The sequence below is a fragment of the Apium graveolens genome, chromosome 6 (assembly GCF_009905375.1).
Source record: "Apium graveolens cultivar Ventura chromosome 6, ASM990537v1, whole genome shotgun sequence".
NCBI lineage: Eukaryota > Viridiplantae > Streptophyta > Magnoliopsida > Apiales > Apiaceae > Apium > Apium graveolens.
In genome coordinates, this window is record NC_133652.1 from 304,285,215 (window position 1) to 304,307,499 (window position 22,285).

A 22,285-nucleotide genomic window follows, 5' to 3' on the forward strand; every position below is an offset into this window, starting at 1 on the left:
TTCCATTAACCTATGTTTGCCTAATGTCAATTATTTGATCTGTAACTAGGCTGCAGCTATCCCAGTAAGTAACCAGTAAGTAAATCTTAATCGTTCTTTGGAAATATTCTGAAGATATTTTCTATTTCAGGCTGGTGATTCTGCGCCTGAGGAGTTGGCAACTGCAACTCAAGTCACGGGCTCATACATGCCCATTGCTCGTGAGAAACCAGCTGTGGAGCTTGTCAAGGTTACCGAGGAGAAGAAGCCATTCAATGCCTATTCCAAACTTCGTGCAGAGAGGACACACGAACGTCATCTTGGCGCTACATTGAAGAGAGCTGCAGAAGCTGAGAATGGAGAGAAGAAGTAGAGTGTTCTACAGTTTTAATCTCTTATCCACCCTTAAATGTTTTGTCATCTTACATTATGAATTTTATCAGCAAAACTTGCTTAATTATTATAGGACATCTTTTCATGTCAGTGTTGGAGTTTTGCACGGATTTTGATATTGTGAGTTTGTAGTGATTCCTATTGTCTTTTCATTAAATTACAGTCGATGATTATAAAGTAATAAACTCGCTAAAGTAATATTTTTTCTCGGTCTCAACCCTATTACTTTAAAAAGGTTTAACTGTATCTAATACAATGACAACTTTAAAACCAAAGATAAGAGTTGCGGACATAGAAACTGTAGCGTGCTTTACGCTCCCTAATATTTCCAAAAACAAAAGTTTTTAGTTTAGTAAGTAGATTAGTATCTACCACAACAACATTAGTGTTTAGTTCAGTAAGTAGATTAGTATCTTTTCATTTTATCTGCAGGTGCTTATTTGACGATAGTCGGAAAGTATACAACTTATAACCCAAGTAGATCCTGTTATTATTTTATTTTTGAAGCCTACAAGCAGTCTATTAAATCTTGTTAAAGGTAAAATATGCGTGCTTAATTATCTAAAAAACTGTCAATGTTTCTGGTTTTATTATGACGTTGAATATTCTTCACAGAGAAGTTGTCAAAGTTGGAATTTAATCTTAAACTCATGTTTTGAGTTATTTTGTTTTATTTAGTTTTGATAATATTGCTGGCAATGTGTTTACGGCTGGAAACTGAAATTGCAGCAGTCCATCTTAGTCAAAGTTTGTTTCAGTATTGTTAGGAGAGCCCTGATATTGTGGAAGTCATGGAGTAATTTCAGGAGCACGTTTTCAGCATGATTGAGTAAACTTTGGAGTGGTGCCGGTTGTATTATATATATATTCTTTTGGTTATTAGTTTAAGATGGTAAAAGAGAAATAAAATGTAGTTTAATGAGTGTTTGGCTCTTGTATTGTACTTATATATTTTCATCTTATTTAGTCTGAATTTATCATTTCATTAGTTTTATTTTTAATATGGTATCAGAGCTACCGATCCTTGTGGCATGACAAGGAGTCGGGTGATGCACCAATTTCCCCAGCCAGTTATAGTGGAGGTGGGTTGGTGGCGATTGTCTCGCCAGGTGTATAGTTTTGACCATATGTTCGATAAAATACCGGACTGGGTTCTTTATCTTGAAGTTGGTTTAAAAGTGGGTTTTTTTGTTTAAGGTGGATTTTGGTGTTATGGGAGAGACTCTATTGTGTGTAAATCAGGTATTTGATTGAAGTCCCCGGAATAATATGATGGGAGAGGCTCTATCGCCGAGAGGTTTTGCATGGATAAATTATTGATTGTTTTCTGTGATGATCTCGTTGCTGGCTTGCTGCAGTGGTTTAAGTAGTCCAGGGGATTCAAAGCAAGTTTAGTGTTGATGATCGATTTTTTTTTGTTCCCTATTATCAGACGGAGCACGGTGGTACAGGGAGCCGAGAGAGGATTCAATAAAGAAGGTGATGAAAGAAGTGGATGGGAAGTGCAGAGCGAAGTGCAGGAATGTAGTTGGGTTTTTACAGGAGGTAGCTTGGTCAGGTTAAAGTGGCAGAGTAGAAAAGTCGTGTGCTTGATAACAAATGGTGGTGAACAGATGGGGTTGGCAGAAAACGAGAAAGAGGAATGGACTTTTGGAGTGTGAGTCCAGTTAAGGACGTGTGGAGTTTATGTTGTTTGTTCCGAGAATCGAAAGCCCATGCAGTTATGGCGAAGAGCAGAGCAATTATTCGGAACACGAAATTATGATTCTGTGGAGTTTGTCTATATGTTAGGCCTTGCGTGCGTGTTAGTACGGAGGAAATGGCAAGTTGCAGTGGAGTGTCCAGGTAAGGGTGCTGCAGTGAGGGTTTAGAGAGTTGAGCGAGTGATTTCTTGCATTGCTGATGGAAGGGCAACTTCAGGGATGGAGATCTAGATGTTCTCGATGATCTTAGTGATCAAGGGTAAGACATTTATTCGTGGTTAAATATTGAGGATGATGGGTTACAAGATGATGACTTTATGGGCATTGAAATTCCAATGAATGACCTGTCAACATTGAATCTGATGGTTAGAAGGTGCTTATGTTATATAGACCTGTTTATCATACAGTTTTACAGAGGAAACTTAATCACCATAATATGAAGTGACAAGTTACACAGTTGACCATGTTACTGCCCATTTGGTAATTAGGGTACAAATTTCTTTGGAGACCCCTGCATAAGTTAACGTCTGAACGAACCTTTCAGATTTTGTCAAAACTTGAGTTGATTACTTTAACTCATTAAAAATTAGGGCAACTCTAGGGTATATGCCAGCTGCTACAGATAAGCAAGTGTTGTGGAATGGTTTTTCATAATTGAGGAAGCATGCGAGGTTTGTGCATCCAGAGGTGCGGCCAACGTGCTGCTGAAGTCATAGAAATGGCGGACGAAGTTCAAAACTCGCGGAGTGGAGACATCAAATAAATCGCTGAAGATCTTGATGATATTGTCAACAATGTCAAAATTGGTGCACTAGTCTCCAATGAGGAAGTTTTGAGTTTCGGTAAGTTGTTTAATAACAAGCTTACATTAGACAACATTAGAAGGCCTCGATTATTTAATATGTGAAAGTAATGGAAATTACTCTGTATGAAACATACACATATTTGTATTTCATGCCATGAAAAAGATTGAAATCGATTTAAAAAAATCAGTTAACATACGTGTATCACAAATTAAAAACCTCATTGAGGCTGCGGAGCAAGATTATAGATAGGAAAAGGTTGGTGGGAATGTAGTCAAAAGAGCTTTAAGCTGGTGATAATGGAAATATAGTCAGTAAAAATATGTTTACTTAGGGAGATTTGTAAAAGAGCTTGTTGGCAAGTGGAGTTGTTAGGCTAGTCAAAATGGTCAAGTGATGCAAATGCATGTTGGAGTGTATTGCAAGTTCAGAAATTAAGGGTCGCTGCAGAATTGCACTTGTAGTGGTTGCTCGAATGCAGCTCTTGGCGTTCAGTTTTGAGGAGAATCATGTGACAAGCAGTCTGGTATTTGAGACAATGGATAATTCCAGTTCCTGAAATAACTTTATTTTTGTAAAGAAGAAGTGAGGATGACATGTGCCTGATTTTGGCAAGTGAATGACTTTGGTATGTCATGTCAAACCAGGAGGTTGGGAAGGATGGCACTGTTTGACTACGAGGATTTTTTTTATTTATTATCACTGTTTGCATGGGCTGCTGGCTTAGCGAAATGGTTGGTTCATATTAAAAGGTATCCTTGTTGGGTTGCGGCTGCAAGGTTGAAGGAGGTTGTTGTCCAGGTGTACATTGTTATTTAGGGTCTTCGCAACAAGTCCGGGATGTAGGTGTTTGGTTTGGTCTGGAATGGTGATGCAAATAAAATTTCTGGATATTGTTCTGGAAATTACGGGGCTCCTCCTGGCGGTCGTCACAATGGTTGTAGCAATAGAGGTGCTATAGATGGTGAACGCCCTCGAAAGGTGTATGAATGCCATAATGGATGTGACAGTGGTCCAAGAGGAAGCCAATGAGATCCGAAGAAGCTCTAGCTGAGAAGGCCAAAGGTCGGGTAAGAAGTCCCAAGAGAAGCCTTAGCAACAGCTAAGAGGACCGAAGGCTGGGAAGAAGTCCCTAGAGAAGCTTCAGAAACAGGAGCAGAATTTTTCGATGAAGTGATATTTGCATGGTTGGCATGTAGGCTAGATAATCATTGGATGATTTGGGTTTACCGGAAAAAAACAAGTAATGCTGATGAAGATTGTTAGACGCGCAACAAAATGCCAGACGGGCTGAGTTGAAAAACCAAACGGGTTGAAATCCTGACGGCTAAGTGGAAAGCCAAACGAGCTGATGTCAAGTTTAAGATTAAGGGGGTGATTGTTGGAATTTGATCTTAAACTCATGTTTTGAGTTATTTTGTTTTATTTAGTTTTGATAATATTGCTGGCAATGTGTTTACGGCTGGAAACTGAAATTGCAGCAGTCCATCTTAGTCAAAGTTTGTTTCAGTATTGTTAGGAGAGCCCTGATATTGTGGAAGTCATGGAGTAATTTCAGGAGCACGTTTTCAGCATGATTGAGTAAACTTTGGAGTGGTGTCGGTTGTATTATATATATATTCTTTTGGTTATTAGTTTAAGATGGTAAAAGAGAAATAAAATGTAGTTTAATGAGTGTTTGGCTCTTGTATTGTACTTATATATTTTCATCTTATTTAGTCTGAATTTATCATTTCATTAGTTTTATTTTTAACAGTCAATTGTTTATTACAGAGAAGTTGTGCTTTTGAGGCATAATTTTGTAACCATGCACAGAGAAAAAAATTTATCATCTAAAAAAAGTTTTTCGGAGTTGGGACTTGCAGAAGATCATTATTCTGACGAAGACCTAGTGTAATATCCGTATTTTTATTTTAATTATTATCTATTTAATATTTGTATTAGTTAGAAATAGATTAGAATTAGTAATAATAGTAATTTTTAATACAATTTGATTTGGAATAGAATTAGTAATTATATTATTAATTAGATTAGGGATAGGATTCTATTAATTGTGGGTTTGTGGGCCTATAAATATATATATATACAAGTTATGTCCTATTCTATGTCTTTTTAATTGGAGCCGCTCTTAGAGGCTAGGGTTTGAGAAGACAAGAAGATCTTAGAAGTTTATTCTTGTGTTATTCGATTGATCAAGGTACGAGAATCGATCTTTTCTTCTTCATAATCATATCATGTTCATCTTCTTATTTGTTTGTGCTGAAATTCGTATGTGATAAAATCAGCATCTCGTATCTGTTGTAAAATCCATAACTTATTCGTTTGTACACGGAATTCATTGATTCTTGATTTTCTGGAAAGCTTGTTTCGATACCTACAACTTCCATGTTTACATATTTTGTGGAATCAGCCTCTAACTATGTGCAAATATCCATTCTTTGTGACCCTTCAGATTTATGACGTGAACAGTTTTTCATACCTTCTAAAATTCGTTATAAATCGATCTTATGTCGGAAAATTACTCATGATATCAATCTGGAAAGCTTATGAAATTCTCTTTCATTATATGGTATACCCATTATATATTTAAATCTTTTAAATTGCCTAAATTGCCTTACAAATATTCTGGTGTGTTTATACTTATCAGCATAGTTGTTTCATGTTCAAAAATTCATATCTTCTTCATTATTCGTCATAAAATTATGATCTTTATAAATTATGAAACCTCTGAGAATTCTCTTTCATTGTCTAGTTATAGTCGAAGTGAGATCAGATTGTCTTTATTGTCTAAATTTGCCTTCTTTGTAATCTGTTCCTGAATAATTTCTGCTGTGATACCTGAACTTCAAAAATTCATAACTAATTCGGTATCAGTGCGTTTTTGATGAATCTTATCATTTTGGAATCCTTGTTAAATCTACTTTATTTCTCCAGTTGACCATTATTTCAAATCCTTAACTTATCTGCTGTTAAAATTCGAATTAGTATAAGTTGTTCACTTTCAATCGTATTTCAACAATCCGATTTAATGGTCCATCAGATGAGGTACGGATTTCGTCCCCTTTCTTTCAGTGCTACTCCTTTTATTATTAAATATATCTGATTCTTTCCCTTCATATTTTTATTCATTCCGTTCTTATTCGTTTGATCTCTGAAAATTATTTTAAATCTGTTCTGGAAGTTTTAAATATTTAATCTTGCGAGCTTTAAAATTATGTTTGTTAAATATCTGTTTAGAATATTTGAAATATCTGCTGCAAGTGATTCTTAAAATTGTGAAAATTATTTTATTTGAACCCTTAGAGTGAAATAGGGTATACCGAGTTAACCAGCTGTAGGGGTACTACAGCCATGTCATTGCGGCACCATTGGCATGACACTTCCATGGCAGTGTGATTGGTCATGGCGTATCCTTTTGATAGCTCAGGAGGAGAGCTTTGGCCATTGTGATATTTGTTTCAGGATACGTGGGTGCACCCAGAGTTTGATTTGTGATTTGATTCGACAGTGACGTTGTATATGCCGTACTCGTTAACTGGTTTGTTGCACACATTAGGTACCCTATGATGTGTGTATTTGTTATTTGTTTTGCTCTCGGTATGAAATATCTTAGCCCTCGTTGTTTCAGCCTGTTTTATTTAAACTTGCTGTTTTATATTAAACTGTCAAATGTTCATCTTGTTTTATGTTTTATAAATTTATTCCAATCCGTACTGGGCATTTGGCTCATGCCGTATTCTTCTTCTGGCAGGTACTTAGGGGGACTTTTGGGGTTGTGTGATGGAGAGCTACCCTTTATTTCGTTTTTAGGATTTCAGACTTCTATCATTATTTAGACTTAATTTCTTATTAGAGATTTCAGCATTTATATTTTTGGTTTAGATATTTTGAAGATTTAATATTATTTTTTTTTGAGATTTTAGACTGTTTAATTATTGTTAGAAATATATTAGTGCTCTGTTTGCAGGTTTTGGATTTTAAGTAATATTTCCCTTCTATTTTAAGAAGGGGGTGTTACAGAGATGGCATCAGAGCTTAGGTTCTTTCTTGTAGAAAACCTACTTAGGTTGACCTGTGAGTTTGGGTAGATGATAGGATGGGTGTTCCATTTAATTTCGTTTCATTATGCTCTTTATCGTTTCATTTTGCTTTGCAAGAATTGAAGGAGCAGTTGCAGGAGTTGTTGAATAGGGGATTTATCAGACCAAGTGTGTCTCCATGGGGCGCTCCTGTGTTGTTTGTGAAGAAGAAGGATGGTTCTATGAGATTGTGCATTGACTATAGGGAGTTGAATAAGGTGACTGTTAGAAACAGGTATCCTTTGCCACGCATTGATGACTTGTTTGATCAGTTATAAGGGGCGAAGTACTTTTCGAAGATAGATTTGAGATCTGGTTACCATCAGTTACGAGTTAGGGAGGAAGACGTTTCGAAGACTGCATTTCGCACTCGTTATGGTCATTATGAGTTTCTCGTGATGTCCTTTGGGTTGACGAATGCACCAGCGGTATTTATGGATTTGATGAATCGGGTCTTTCATGATTATCTGGATAAATTCGTGGTGGTCTTCATCGATGATATCTTGATATACTCTAGGAGCAGAGAGGAGCATGAGGAGCATTTACGTACTGTACTTGAAATTTTGAGGAAGAGGAAGTTGTTTGCGAAATTTTCCAAGTGTGAATTCTGGTTGGAGGAAGTGGCATTCTTGGGGCATGTTGTATCTGGTAGGGGCATTGAGTTGGATCCTGCGAAAGTCGAGGCTATTACTAATTGGCCCAGACCTAGCAATGTGACGGAGGTGAGGAGTTTCTTGGGTTTGGCAGGCTACTATAGGCGTTTTGTGGAAGGTTTATCTTCCATAGCTTTACCATTGACTCAGCTAATGAGGAAGGGAATTAAGTTCGAGTGGAATGATGATCGTGAGAAGAGCTTTCAAGAGTTAAAGAAGAGGTTGGTGTCAGCTCCAATACTTGTGTTGCCATCAGGGAGTGGAGGTTTTCAGGTGTATAGTGATGCTTCTAAGAGAGGATTGGGGTGTGTTCTTATGCAACATGGGAAAGTGATTTCTTACGCTTCTAGGCAGCTTAAACCATATGAGGTGAATTATCCTACCCATGACTTGGAGTTAGCAGCAGTGGTCTTTGCTTTGAAGATCTGGAGACACTATCTTTATGGAGAGACTTGTGACATCTTTACTGATCACAAGAGTCTCAAATACATCTTTACTCAGAAGGAGCTTAACATGAGGCAGCGGAGGTGGCTTGAACTTCTTAAGGATTATGATGCAAATATTCAGTACCATCCGGGGAAGGCGAATGTAGTGGCAGACGCTCTTAGTAGGAAGAACTTGGGGAGTGTTGCATCTCTCATTACTCAGCCGCACCTTATTTCAGATTTGGAGCGCTTGGGTGTTGAGTTGTATGTTAGAGGATCAAGTGGTAGTATTGCAAATTTGAAAGTGGAACCGAATCTTGTTTCAAGGGTTAAGGAAGCTCAGAAGAGTGATACAGGTTTGGAAGCTATTAGATCCGAGGTGGCAGGTGGAAAACAAACACAATTTCATTTCGATGATGAGGGTGTGATGTGGTTGGGTAGTAAATTGTGCGTGCCCGCAGACCCGACGATTCGTGAGGAAATTTTGAAGGAGGCTCATAGTTCTTCATTTTTTATTCATCCAGGTTCCACCAAGATGTATAGGGATTTGAAGAAGCACTTTTGGTGGAGTGGAATGAAGGGAGATATAGCAGAATTTGTGGGAAAATGTCTTACATGTCAACAAGTGAAGATAGACCATCAGAGGCCTAGTGGATTGTTGCAACAGCTAGATATACCAGTTTGGAAGTGGGAAAACATTACTATGGATTTTGTAACTCATTTGCCGAGGACTTTCAAGAAGAATGATGTTATATGGGTGGTGGTTGATAGACTCACTAAGTCCGCTCACTTCTTGCCTATTAAAGAGACTACTCCTGTTCATGAGTTGGCAGAGATTTTGCAGCGAGATATTGTTAGACTTCATGGTGTGCCGGTGTCGATAGTTTCTGACAGGGATACGAGATTTACATCGCGTTTTTGGAAGGGATTCCAGCAAGCTTGGGGTACGAGGCTTAATTTCAGTACAGCTTATCATCCGCAGACCGATGGACAGTCAGAGAGGACGATTCAGACATTGGAGGATATGTTGAGGGCTTGCGCGTTAGAGTGGACAGGTGATTGGGATAAATATTTGTATCTTGTTGAGTTTGCGTACAATAATAGTTGGCCCGCGAGTATTGGTATGCCACCATTTGAGGCTTTGTATGGTAGGAGGTGTAGGGCACCATCTTGTTGGGATGAGGTTGGTGAGAGAGTCATCGAAGGGCCGGAGTTAGTTAGAATTACTAATGAGAAGGTAGAGAAAGTTAAAGAAAGTCTGAAGGAAGCTCGATCTCGTCAAAAGAGTTACGCGGACCAACATAGGAAGTTTGGGGGATTTGAGCCAGGTGATCATGTGTTCTTAAAGGTGTCGCCTTGTAAGGGTGTGAAGCGTTTTGGTATGAAGGGAAAGCTTAGTCCGAGATATGTTGGCCCTTTTGACGTTATGGAGAAAGTAGGGGAAGTATCTTATAGAGTTGCGTTGCCACCACAACTATCTCATGTGCATAATGTGTTTCATGTGTCGGTTTTGAGGGGCTACAAATATCATCCATTACATGTAGTTCAGTATCCATTACATAAGATTAAAGAGGATCTTTCTTGTGAGGAGGAAGCTGAGGCTATCTTAGCTCGAGAGGAGCAAGTTTTGAGGAAGAACACCATTCCGTTTGTGAAAGTTTTGTGGAAAAATCATTCGGAAAGAGAGGCTACTTGGGAATTAGAAGAATCTATTCGTGAGAAATATCCGCATTTGTTCGATTCAGGTACGAGTTTTAGTTTCGTTCGATTCCGGGGACGGAATCCTTTTTAAGGGGGTATATATGTAATATCCGTATTTTTATTTTAATTATTATCTATTTAATATTTGTATTAGTTAGAAATAGATTAGAATTAGTAATAATAGTAATTTTTAATACAATTTGATTTGGAATAGAATTAGTAATTATATTATTAATTAGATTAGGGATAGGATTCTATTAATTGTGGGCTTGTGGGCCTATAAATATATATATATACAAGTTATGTCCTATTCTATGTCTTTTTAATTGGAGCCGCTCTTAGAGGCTAGGGTTTGAGAAGACAAGAAGATCTTAGAAGTTTATTCTTGTGTTATTCGATTGATCAAGGTACGAGAATCGATCTTTTCTTCTTCATAATCATATCATGTTCATCTTCTTATTTGTTTGTGCTGAAATTCGTATGTGATAAAATCAGCATCTCGTATCTGTTGTAAAATCCATAACTTATTCGTTTTACACGGAATTCATTGATTCTTGATTTTCTGGAAAGCTTGTTTCGATACCTACAACTTCCATGTTTACATATTTTGTGGAATCAGCCTCTAACTATGTGCAAATATCCATTCTTTGTGACCCTTCAGATTTATGACGTGAACAGTTTTTCATACCTTCTAAAATTCGTTATAAATCGATCTTATGTCGGAAAATTACTCATGATATCAATCTGGAAAGCTTATGAAATTCTCTTTCATTATATGGTATACCCATTATATATTTAAATCTTTTAAATTGCCTAAATTGCCTTACAAATATTCTGGTCTGTTTATACTTATCAGCATAGTTGTTTCATGTTCAAAAATTCATATCTTCTTCATTATTCGTCATAAAATTATGATCTTTATAAATTATGAAACCTCTGAGAATTCTCTTTCATTGTCTAGTTATAGTCGAAGTGAGATCAGATTGTCTTTATTGTCTAAATTTGCCTTCTTTGTAATCTGTTCCTGAATAATTTCTGCTGTGATACCTGAACTTCAAAAATTCATAACTAATTCGGTATCAGTGCGTTTTTGATGAATCTTATCATTTTGGAATCCTTGTTAAATCTACTTTATTTCTCCAGTTGACCATTATTTCAAATCCTTAACTTATCTGCTGTTAAAATTCGAATTAGTATAAGTTGTTCACTTTCAATCGTATTTCAACAATCCGATTTAATGGTCCATCAGATGAGGTACGGATTTCGTCCCCTTTCTTTCAGTGCTACTCCTTTTATTATTAAATATATCTGATTCTTTCCCTTCATATTTTTATTCATTCCGTTCTTATTCGTTTGATCTCTGAAAATTATTTTAAATCTGTTCTGGAAGTTTTAAATATTTAATCTTGCGAGCTTTAAAATTATGTTTGTTAAATATCTGTTTAGAATATTTGAAATATCTGCTGCAAGTGATTCTTAAAATTGTGAAAATTATTTTATTTGAACCCTTAGAGTGAAATAGGGTATACCGAGTTAACCAGCTGTAGGGGTACTACAGCCATGTCATTGCGGCACCATTGGCATGACACTTCCATGGCAGTGTGATTGGTCATGGCGTATCCTTTTGATAGCTCAGGAGGAGAGCTTTGGCCATTGTGATATTTGTTTCAGGATACGTGGGTGCACCCAGAGTTTGATTTGTGATTTGATTCGACAGTGACGTTGTATATGCCGTACTCGTTAACTGGTTTGTTGCACACATTAGGTACCCTATGATGTGTGTATTTGTTATTTGTTTTGCTCTCGGTATGAAATATCTTAGCCCTCGTTGTTTCAGCCTGTTTTATTTAAACTTGCTGTTTTATATTAAACTGTCAAATGTTCATCTTGTTTTATGTTTTATAAATTTATTCCAATCCGTACTGGGCATTTGGCTCATGCCGTATTCTTCTTCTGGCAGGTACTTAGGGGGACTTTTGGGGCTGTGTGATGGAGAGCTACCCTTTATTTCGTTTTTAGGATTTCAGACTTCTATCATTATTTAGACTTAATTTCTTATTAGAGATTTCAGCATTTATATTTTTGGTTTAGATATTTTGAAGATTTAATATTATTTTTTTTTGAGATTTTAGACTGTTTAATTATTGTTAGAAATATATTAGTGCTCTGTTTGCAGGTTTTGGATTTTAAGTAATATTTCCCTTCTATTTTAAGAAGGGGGTGTTACAGAGATGGCATCAGAGCTTAGGTTCTTTCTTGTAGAAAACCTACTTAGGTTGACCTGTGAGTTTGGGTAGATGATAGGATGGGTGTTCCATTTAATTTCGTTTCATTATGCTCTTTATCGTTTCATTTTGCTTTGCAAGAATTGAAGGAGCAGTTGCAGGAGTTGTTGAATAGGGGATTTATCAGACCAAGTGTGTCTCCATGGGGCGCTCCTGTGTTGTTTGTGAAGAAGAAGGATGGTTCTATGAGATTGTGCATTGACTATAGGGAGTTGAATAAGGTGACTGTTAGAAACAGGTATCCTTTGCCACGCATTGATGACTTGTTTGATCAGTTATAAGGGGCGAAGTACTTTTCGAAGATAGATTTGAGATCTGGTTACCATCAGTTACGAGTTAGGGAGGAAGACGTTTCGAAGACTGCATTTCGCACTCGTTATGGTCATTATGAGTTTCTCGTGATGTCCTTTGGGTTGACGAATGCACCAGCGGTATTTATGGATTTGATGAATCGGGTCTTTCATGATTATCTGGATAAATTCGTGGTGGTCTTCATCGATGATATCTTGATATACTCTAGGAGCAGAGAGGAGCATGAGGAGCATTTACGTACTGTACTTGAAATTTTGAGGAAGAGGAAGTTGTTTGCGAAATTTTCCAAGTGTGAATTCTGGTTGGAGGAAGTGGCATTCTTGGGGCATGTTGTATCTGGTAGGGGCATTGAGTTGGATCCTGCGAAAGTCGAGGCTATTACTAATTGGCCCAGACCTAGCAATGTGACGGAGGTGAGGAGTTTCTTGGGTTTGGCAGGCTACTATAGGCGTTTTGTGGAAGGTTTCTCTTCCATAGCTTTACCATTGACTCAGCTAATGAGGAAGGGAATTAAGTTCGAGTGGAATGATGATCGTGAGAAGAGCTTTCAAGAGTTAAAGAAGAGGTTGGTGTCAGCTCCAATACTTGTGTTGCCATCAGGGAGTGGAGGTTTTCAGGTGTATAGTGATGCTTCTAAGAGAGGATTGGGGTGTGTTCTTATGCAACATGGGAAAGTGATTTCTTACGCTTCTAGGCAGCTTAAACCATATGAGGTGAATTATCCTACCCATGACTTGGAGTTAGCAGCAGTGGTCTTTGCTTTGAAGATCTGGAGACACTATCTTTATGGAGAGACTTGTGACATCTTTACTGATCACAAGAGTCTCAAATACATCTTTACTCAGAAGGAGCTTAACATGAGGCAGCGGAGGTGGCTTGAACTTCTTAAGGATTATGATGCAAATATTCAGTACCATCCGGGGAAGGCGAATGTAGTGGCAGACGCTCTTAGTAGGAAGAACTTGGGGAGTGTTGCATCTCTCATTACTCAGCCGCACCTTATTTCAGATTTGGAGCGCTTGGGTGTTGAGTTGTATGTTAGAGGATCAAGTGGTAGTATTGCAAATTTGAAAGTGGAACCGAATCTTGTTTCAAGGGTTAAGGAAGCTCAGAAGAGTGATACAGGTTTGGAAGCTATTAGATCCGAGGTGGCAGGTGGAAAACAAACACAATTTCATTTCGATGATGAGGGTGTGATGTGGTTGGGTAGTAAATTGTGCGTGCCCGCAGACCCGACGATTCGTGAGGAAATTTTGAAGGAGGCTCATAGTTCTTCATTTTTTATTCATCCAGGTTCCACCAAGATGTATAGGGATTTGAAGAAGCACTTTTGGTGGAGTGGAATGAAGGGAGATATAGCAGAATTTGTGGGAAAATGTCTTACATGTCAACAAGTGAAGATAGACCATCAGAGGCCTAGTGGATTGTTGCAACAGCTAGATATACCAGTTTGGAAGTGGGAAAACATTACTATGGATTTTGTAACTCATTTGCCGAGGACTTTCAAGAAGAATGATGTTATATGGGTGGTGGTTGATAGACTCACTAAGTCCGCTCACTTCTTGCCTATTAAAGAGACTACTCCTGTTCATGAGTTGGCAGAGATTTTGCAGCGAGATATTGTTAGACTTCATGGTGTGCCGGTGTCGATAGTTTCTGACAGGGATACGAGATTTACATCGCGTTTTTGGAAGGGATTCCAGCAAGCTTGGGGTACGAGGCTTAATTTCAGTACAGCTTATCATCCGCAGACCGATGGACAGTCAGAGAGGACGATTCAGACATTGGAGGATATGTTGAGGGCTTGCGCGTTAGAGTGGACAGGTGATTGGGATAAATATTTGTATCTTGTTGAGTTTGCGTACAATAATAGTTGGCCCGCGAGTATTGGTATGCCACCATTTGAGGCTTTGTATGGTAGGAGGTGTAGGGCACCATCTTGTTGGGATGAGGTTGGTGAGAGAGTCATCGAAGGGCCGGAGTTAGTTAGAATTACTAATGAGAAGGTAGAGAAAGTTAAAGAAAGTCTGAAGGAAGCTCGATCTCGTCAAAAGAGTTACGCGGACCAACATAGGAAGTTTGGGGGATTTGAGCCAGGTGATCATGTGTTCTTAAAGGTGTCGCCTTGTAAGGGTGTGAAGCGTTTTGGTATGAAGGGAAAGCTTAGTCCGAGATATGTTGGCCCTTTTGACGTTATGGAGAAAGTAGGGGAAGTATCTTATAGAGTTGCGTTGCCACCACAACTATCTCATGTGCATAATGTGTTTCATGTGTCGGTTTTGAGGGGCTACAAATATCATCCATTACATGTAGTTCAGTATCCATTACATAAGATTAAAGAGGATCTTTCTTGTGAGGAGGAAGCTGAGGCTATCTTAGCTCGAGAGGAGCGAGTTTTGAGGAAGAACACCATTCCGTTTGTGAAAGTTTTGTGGAAAAATCATTCGGAAAGAGAGGCTACTTGGGAATTAGAAGAATCTATTCGTGAGAAATATCCGCATTTGTTCGATTCAGGTACGAGTTTTAGTTTCGTTCGATTCCGGGGACGGAATCCTTTTTAAGGGGGTATATATGTAATATCCGTATTTTTATTTTAATTATTATCTATTTAATATTTGTATTAGTTAGAAATAGATTAGAATTAGTAATAATAGTAATTTTTAATACAATTTGATTTGGAATAGAATTAGTAATTATATTATTAATTAGATTAGGGATAGAATTCTATTAATTGTGGGTTTGTGGGCCTATAAATATATATATATACAAGTTATGTCCTATTCTATGTCTTTTTAATTGGAGCCGCTCTTAGAGGCTAGGGTTTGAGAAGACAAGAAGATCTTAGAAGTTTATTCTTGTGTTATTCGATTGATCAAGGTACGAGAATCGATCTTTTCTTCTTCATAATCATATCATGTTCATCTTCTTATTTGTTTGTGCTGAAATTCGTATGTGATAAAATCAGCATCTCGTATCTGTTGTAAAATCCATAACTTATTCGTTTGTACACGGAATTCATTGATTCTTGATTTTCTGGAAAGCTTGTTTCGATACCTACAACTTCCATGTTTACATATTTTGTGGAATCAGCCTCTAACTATGTGCAAATATCCATTCTTTGTGACCCTTCAGATTTATGACGTGAACAGTTTTTCATACCTTCTAAAATTCGTTATAAATCGATCTTATGTCGGAAAATTACTCATGATATCAATCTGGAAAGCTTATGAAATTCTCTTTCATTATATGGTATACCCATTATATATTTAAATCTTTTAAATTGCCTAAATTGCCTTACAAATATTCTGGTGTGTTTATACTTATCAGCATAGTTGTTTCATGTTCAAAAATTCATATCTTCTTCATTATTCGTCATAAAATTATGATCTTTATAAATTATGAAACCTCTGAGAATTCTCTTTCATTGTCTAGTTATAGTCGAAGTGAGATCAGATTGTCTTTATTGTCTAAATTTGCCTTCTTTGTAATCTGTTCCTGAATAATTTCTGCTGTGATACCTGAACTTCAAAAATTCATAACTAATTCGGTATCAGTGCGTTTTTGATGAATCTTATCATTTTGGAATCCTTGTTAAATCTACTTTATTTCTCCAGTTGACCATTATTTCAAATCCTTAACTTATCTGCTGTTAAAATTCGAATTAGTATAAGTTGTTCACTTTCAATCGTATTTCAACAATCCGATTTAATGGTCCATCAGATGAGGTACGGATTTCGTCCCCTTTCTTTCAGTGCTACTCCTTTTATTATTAAATATATCTGATTCTTTCCCTTCATATTTTTATTCATTCCGTTCTTATTCGTTTGATCTCTGAAAATTATTTTAAATCTGTTCTGGAAGTTTTAAATATTTAATCTTGCGAGCTTTAAAATTATGTTTGTTAAATATCTGTTTAGAATATTTGAAATATCTGCTGCAAGTGATTCTTAAAATTGTGAAAATTATTTTATTTGAACCCTTAGAGTGAAATAGGGTATACCGAGTTAACCAGCTGTAGGGGTACTACAGCCATGTCATTGCGGCACCATTGGCATGACACTTCCATGGCAGTGTGATTGGTCATGGCGTATCCTTTTGATAGCTCAGGAGGAGAGCTTTGGCCATTGTGATATTTGTTTCAGGATACGTGGGTGCACCCAGAGTTTGATTTGTGATTTGATTCGACAGTGACGTTGTATATGCCGTACTCGTTAACTGGTTTGTTGCACACATTAGGTACCCTATGATGTGTGTATTTGTTATTTGTTTTGCTCTCGGTATGAAATATCTTAGCCCTCGTTGTTTCAGCCTGTTTTATTTAAACTTGCTGTTTTATATTAAACTGTCAAATGTTCATCTTGTTTTATGTTTTATAAATTTATTCCAATCCGTACTGGGCATTTGGCTCATGCCGTATTCTTCTTCTGGCAGGTACTTAGGGGGACTTTTGGGGCTGTGTGATGGAGAGCTACCCTTTATTTCGTTTTTAGGATTTCAGACTTCTATCATTATTTAGACTTAATTTCTTATTAGAGATTTCAGCATTTATATTTTTGGTTTAGATATTTTGAAGATTTAATATTATTTTTTTTTGAGATTTTAGACTGTTTAATTATTGTTAGAAATATATTAGTGCTCTGTTTGCAGGTTTTGGATTTTAAGTAATATTTCCCTTCTATTTTAAGAAGGGGGTGTTACACCTAGGTCTTCGATCAAGAGTTCATGGAAAATTCAAAAGGCTTAGAGTTGATGTTCTAAGTGGGGTTTGTAAAGCCTATAAAATGGGTCGATCAGACTCAAGAAAAATTGTTTTTGCAGCTAAAATGGGGTTGGCATTAGTAACTGCATCACTTCTAATCTTCTTTGAAAAACCATTGTCGTTTATTGGGACAGCGTGCATCTGAGCTATCCTCGCATTTATGGGGTTTGTTTGAACTATTAGGAGCTACACTTAGTAAGGGATTTAATCGAGTTGTGGGGACTCTGTTAGCTGGAGGATTGGCTCTTCGTAGTGCTCAACTATCCCCAAATGGCTGGAAAATTTTAAGAAGCTGTTATCGTAATAAGCATGTTCATTGCAGGTTTAATTTTCTCCCGTACGCGTGTTATGTTTGAATTAAGGATAGAACTTGGGACCAACACATTTAATCTAAGTACAAAATCAATGAACTATTTAATCTCATATCTGTTCCTTTTAATTAAGTCACAACTGATTACTTGGTATAAAGATTTTCCTTGTTATTGAATAGCTTTTTTATATGCATTCTGGATTTCAAGGTTTCTCTACTACCTATCTTAAACAATATCCGGCAATGAAGTAATATGAATACGGGTTTTGTTATTTCTTGTTGGCCTCCTGTTTGGCAAATCTTAAAATAAATATAACTTGTCATGGGGATTAATTCCGCTACTTGATGCTTCTCCTTCCTATAGGTTGCGTTAGTCGGTATCTGCAGTGTGTCGAATACGAGAGATTTTCTTCTAAAATTCTTACATATCAAGCCTCTGATGATCCATTATGCAGTGGGTACAGAGCTGTTGTACAGTCTTTAGCAACGAGATTCAGAAAGTTGGCACTGCGGGGGCTAATGTGTTACTTGAGCTTGGAACCAAGGTTGAAAAGATGGAAAGATTGAGCCCAGGGGATTTGCTAGCGGAGGTGCATGAGGCTGCTGAAGGGCTGGAAATGGCGATTGATGAAAAATCATACCTTTTGATCAATCCCGAGAATTGGGCAAGTACCAGCATGCCGGAGGAATTTGAGGACCCTAATCATTTACAAGACCTGAAGGATGCTGAAACTAGAAATTTGGTAATTTAAGATCAATCCACAGACCAAGGCACCCAAACATAATTGAAACTTCCTCTGTTGCACAAGTGTGATCATCTGAAGATGTGCTCAGGCACCAGCAATGGCCTTCACGTATAACTTTTATTGGTGATACTGTTCTTAATGAACGCGAAGAAAGGACATATGAAAGTGCAACTGCATTGTCATTGGCTACCTTTACTTCTTTGTTGATGGAGTTTGTAGCAAGGCTTTAAAACCTTGCCAATTCATTTGAAGAGCTTAGTGAGAAAGCAAAATTTACAGAACCATATTATGAAAACCATATTATGGGCAGAAACAGCTGATATATTTGTAGTGCAGAGGAAATAGGTCACAAGGAGCCACAGCTGCAACAAGTGCTGTACAAAACAGGAAAATAAGTTGCAGTACTTAAATTTAAGTTTTATCATCACCATCAAATAAAGAATGATCAGCATAAGCAGCTAGAAGATGTATAAGGTCTTCCAATGTTGTTGGCTATTGTTTTTACCAGGTAAAATAAGAGCTGCAACACGCAAATCAAGAGCAGCGACAAACTATCCTCATCTTCTGGCTCAATGATCACTATCCTCATCAATCTACAAAATAGGCCTTTGAGATGTTCCGCAAAGTAAATGATTCTGATTTACATAGCTTGGCTTACAACTTCTACACTGAACTGAGGTCGCAGTGAAGAACGGTCAGAAGCCCGTTGACGTATTTTGCAGGCATCTACTCTTGAATGTCAGAGTGTCCAATTGTCCGATGTATTTTTTTAGTCAAAAACAATCACACACCCATACTTGTCTTTGACAAGGTTCAAATTCATTCTCAACCGAGTGAGATACGACTACTCTAGATTAAATATTAAATATTAAATAAATTTATTTTATCATTTAAACTATGTATATGAGAACTTGAAAAATAGAAATATAATAATAATTTTGAATATAGCTATTAGTTATAGTTGATACTATTGAAGTACATGTTAGAGGTTCAATAAAATTTTAAATAATCATGATTTGGCTAACCATTTTAGCTAGGAGATGCTCTGATAGGTTAAACACCAAACTGATCAAGAAAAACAAACCTAAAAAATAAGTAATGTAGCTAACACGCCCAAATAACAAAAACCCGCATCCAAAATCCACGTGCAAGAACTTCATAACATAATCATAATCCATGATCACTGTGTACAAAACTTGCCTCAACGTTCAAGCATGGCAAAATTTATATGAAATCAGACTCAACGCTCAAGTATTATAAAATTTATACGAACTCAGCCTCAACGCTCAAGCATGGTAAAATTTATATGAACTCAGCCCCAACGCTCAAGCATGATAAAATTTATATGAACTCACACAAATGTGTTATGTTTGTATATTAATCTTAGGGAGTACAGTTTACCTCATGCAGAATAAAACTTGTACAAAACTCAGAAATGCATGAGTTTCAGTCAATGTTAATTCTTTCTGCTGTTCTATCTGCAGCACGCCAAATGGGTACTATATGAAGGCCTTTTTGGAAGTTAGCATTTTGAAAGAAAAAATAGAGTTTTGACTCCATTGAGACTTAAAACCCTCAACCAAACCTCCTAGAGGCCAGAGTGAGGGAGCATGAAGGGTCAAAGTACTACTAATTCTATTTTTTATATGTAGTTTGATTTTTCAGTTTTTTATATGTTATTTGATTTTTTTAGCACATAATTTTAAGTAATTTGACCGCATGGATGAAAAAGAAATGCTAAATAACCAAAATCGGTTCACAAAATCGTTTCAAAATGCAGGTGACATGTTTTGATTGGTCACCTCATAGTCAATTAGATTGACCCAGGTGCATTCGCATTAATATCTCCAATTAAAATAGCACAAAATGAAACATCACCAATTCCACATCATTTTACAATTATTTTTTGTACCCAATTTTGGGTTTCTAGCACTACTCTAGATAAAATAATAAATTTTAATTTTTTCCTAAATCAAAGCTTTAGTTATATATTTTTATTTAAAAATTATTATTATTTTAAGTATACAGTTAAAGGAGCAAAAAGTACATATAAAAAAGAGAGGGAGTATTTTTGGCAAAAGCAAATGACCTACTTTAGTGTTTTTCCTTTTTTTTAGTGAATTCTTCTGTTCATTGATGAATGATGATAGTTTTGTTATGAGGTGCAATGGAGCTGCAAGAAAAGTCCTTGAATTCAAGAAAGGTCTTTTAGATTCAAGGGCAAGCTAGTTCTTGGCTTGGCAAAAAAATCTATTACATTGACAATCAATTCTTCCAAAAATAGAGTTTATTCTCTGTCGTCAAAGGTCCTGGGTTCGATCATCGCTCATCCCGAAAATTTATGAGAACGGATACTCAGTTGCAAGACTATAAATCATATTCGTCAAAAAAAGAAAGAATTTTGGTAAACATCAGCATAATACCAGAGCACCTTTATAGAAGTTGCAATGAGAATGTTTCTTCATTTTATTCTTGTGCTAATCAAAACACATATTAAGCACATTGTCATATTAAAAGTCATCTGAGATGAAGACAGAAACCGAAAGTATATCAATGGAATCCTATAAAAGATCACAACGCACTGTCAAGGGAACTAATCAGCCCATCTTCAAAAGCATCTCCACAACTAGTACCGCGAAAACTCAAAGATTCATCGATTCCTTCCAATCGATCCTCGTCTGCATCCTCTGAGACTACCTGCAACTTCTGTTTCATTAACATAACCTGATCTTCCAACCAATTCTTCTCCGTCTTGTATTTTGTTGCAATCCGCCTCAGTGACTGAATAACATCTTTATCATGCAGTTGCTTCTCCTCAGCCAATCGACGATACTGTTTAGCCTCCATTTCAACCAAGCTCTTCTCGTTTTGAACGCGTAAAATCATTGCCATTGTTTCCTCAGCAGCTGAGGCAGCCGCCATTCTCTCCTTTTCAAGCTCCAAACAAGCAAGATCTGCCCTGTCCCTCTCAATCTTAACCAAGTTCCTTAACTTCACAACATTGAGTTCTTCTTTGTCATCGAAACAATTAGAATCATCATCGCCACGTCCTATCTTTCGTCGGTTTGGCTTTCTTGATAAGTTCAGTATTCCAGAAATGCAAGATAAAATCTTGGATTTGGATTTTTCAGTAGAACTACACTTAAAACTCAAAATCCCTTCATGATCAAATTGTAATAGGTTAAACGCCAAATTGATCAAGAAAAACAGACCTAATAAACAAGAAACTTCGCTAAAACACCCAAATAACAAAAACCCGCATCCAAAATCTACGTGCAAGAACTTCACCCATGAATCATAGTCCATGATCACTGTGCACGAAACTTGCCTCGAGGCTCAAGCACGGTAACATTTATGAAAACTCGAAAATGTTTGTGTGCATAAATTTATCCTAGAGAGTACAGTTTGCCTCATGGACAATCAAACTTGTACAAACTCAGAAATGTACGAGTATCAGTCAATTTTAATTCTTTTAACTGTTCTATCTGCAGCACGCCATATGGGTAGATTGGAGTACCATTTTTGACTTGCAACAGAGATTCAAAAAAAATGCATTAATATATAAAGGCCGTGTTTGAAATCTAGTTGTCTAGAAAAAAATAGTTTATTGGACCAAACGAGATGTTCCATTGAATAAAACCTCTAATATTGGTATTTGGTAATTAGCCGAGTGAACTAATAGTTGGTACTCACTCCGCTAATTTTGAAAAAACAAATTTGAAATAGTTTTTTCAATTAGATAATTGACATGTGTCTAGTAAAAATACAAACACTACCAAACAGTGTCTTTCAAAACAGCTAAATTCAAAACAGCTAAATTCATTCCGTTTAGTCAAAATAGTTTACTGAATCATCGAGTTAAAACGTCTAATTCAATCCGCTACCATTAGCCGCTAATTTCCAAACAAGAGGCTACCGGTTCGAATCACGGCGGGGCGTGTGACCGCGTGAGTGTGTTCAGTTATATACAAAGAGAAGGCATTTTAATATTTTCACCACCTGATTCATGTGTGTAATATCCGTATTTTTATTTTAATTATTATCTATTTAATATTTGTATTAGTTAGAAATAGATTAGAATTAGTAATAATAGTAATTTTTAATACAATTTGATTTGGAATAGAATTAGTAATTATA

General features: G+C 36.8%; 1 protein-coding gene and 1 pseudogene across 1 annotated transcript; one reads left to right on the forward strand and one right to left on the reverse strand.

Moving 5' to 3' along the window:
* The first annotated feature begins 17,764 nt into the window (after positions 1-17,764).
* On the forward strand, positions 17,765-18,468 carry LOC141666372 (aluminum-activated malate transporter 4-like; annotated as a pseudogene).
* A 2,251-nt stretch (positions 18,469-20,719) lies between these two features.
* On the reverse strand, positions 20,720-21,454 carry LOC141666373 (uncharacterized). The gene has a single exon (XM_074472361.1). The coding sequence runs from the start codon at positions 21,452-21,454 to the stop codon at positions 20,720-20,722; it is 735 nt and encodes a 244-aa protein (XP_074328462.1).
* Positions 21,455-22,285: the final 831 nt, after the last annotated feature.

What these genes read in the sequence shown, in the direction of transcription:
- LOC141666373 (XM_074472361.1), bottom strand. Translation starts at nt 21,454, where the DNA reads ATGGACTATGATTCATGGGTGAAGTTCTTGCACGTAGATTTTGGATGC.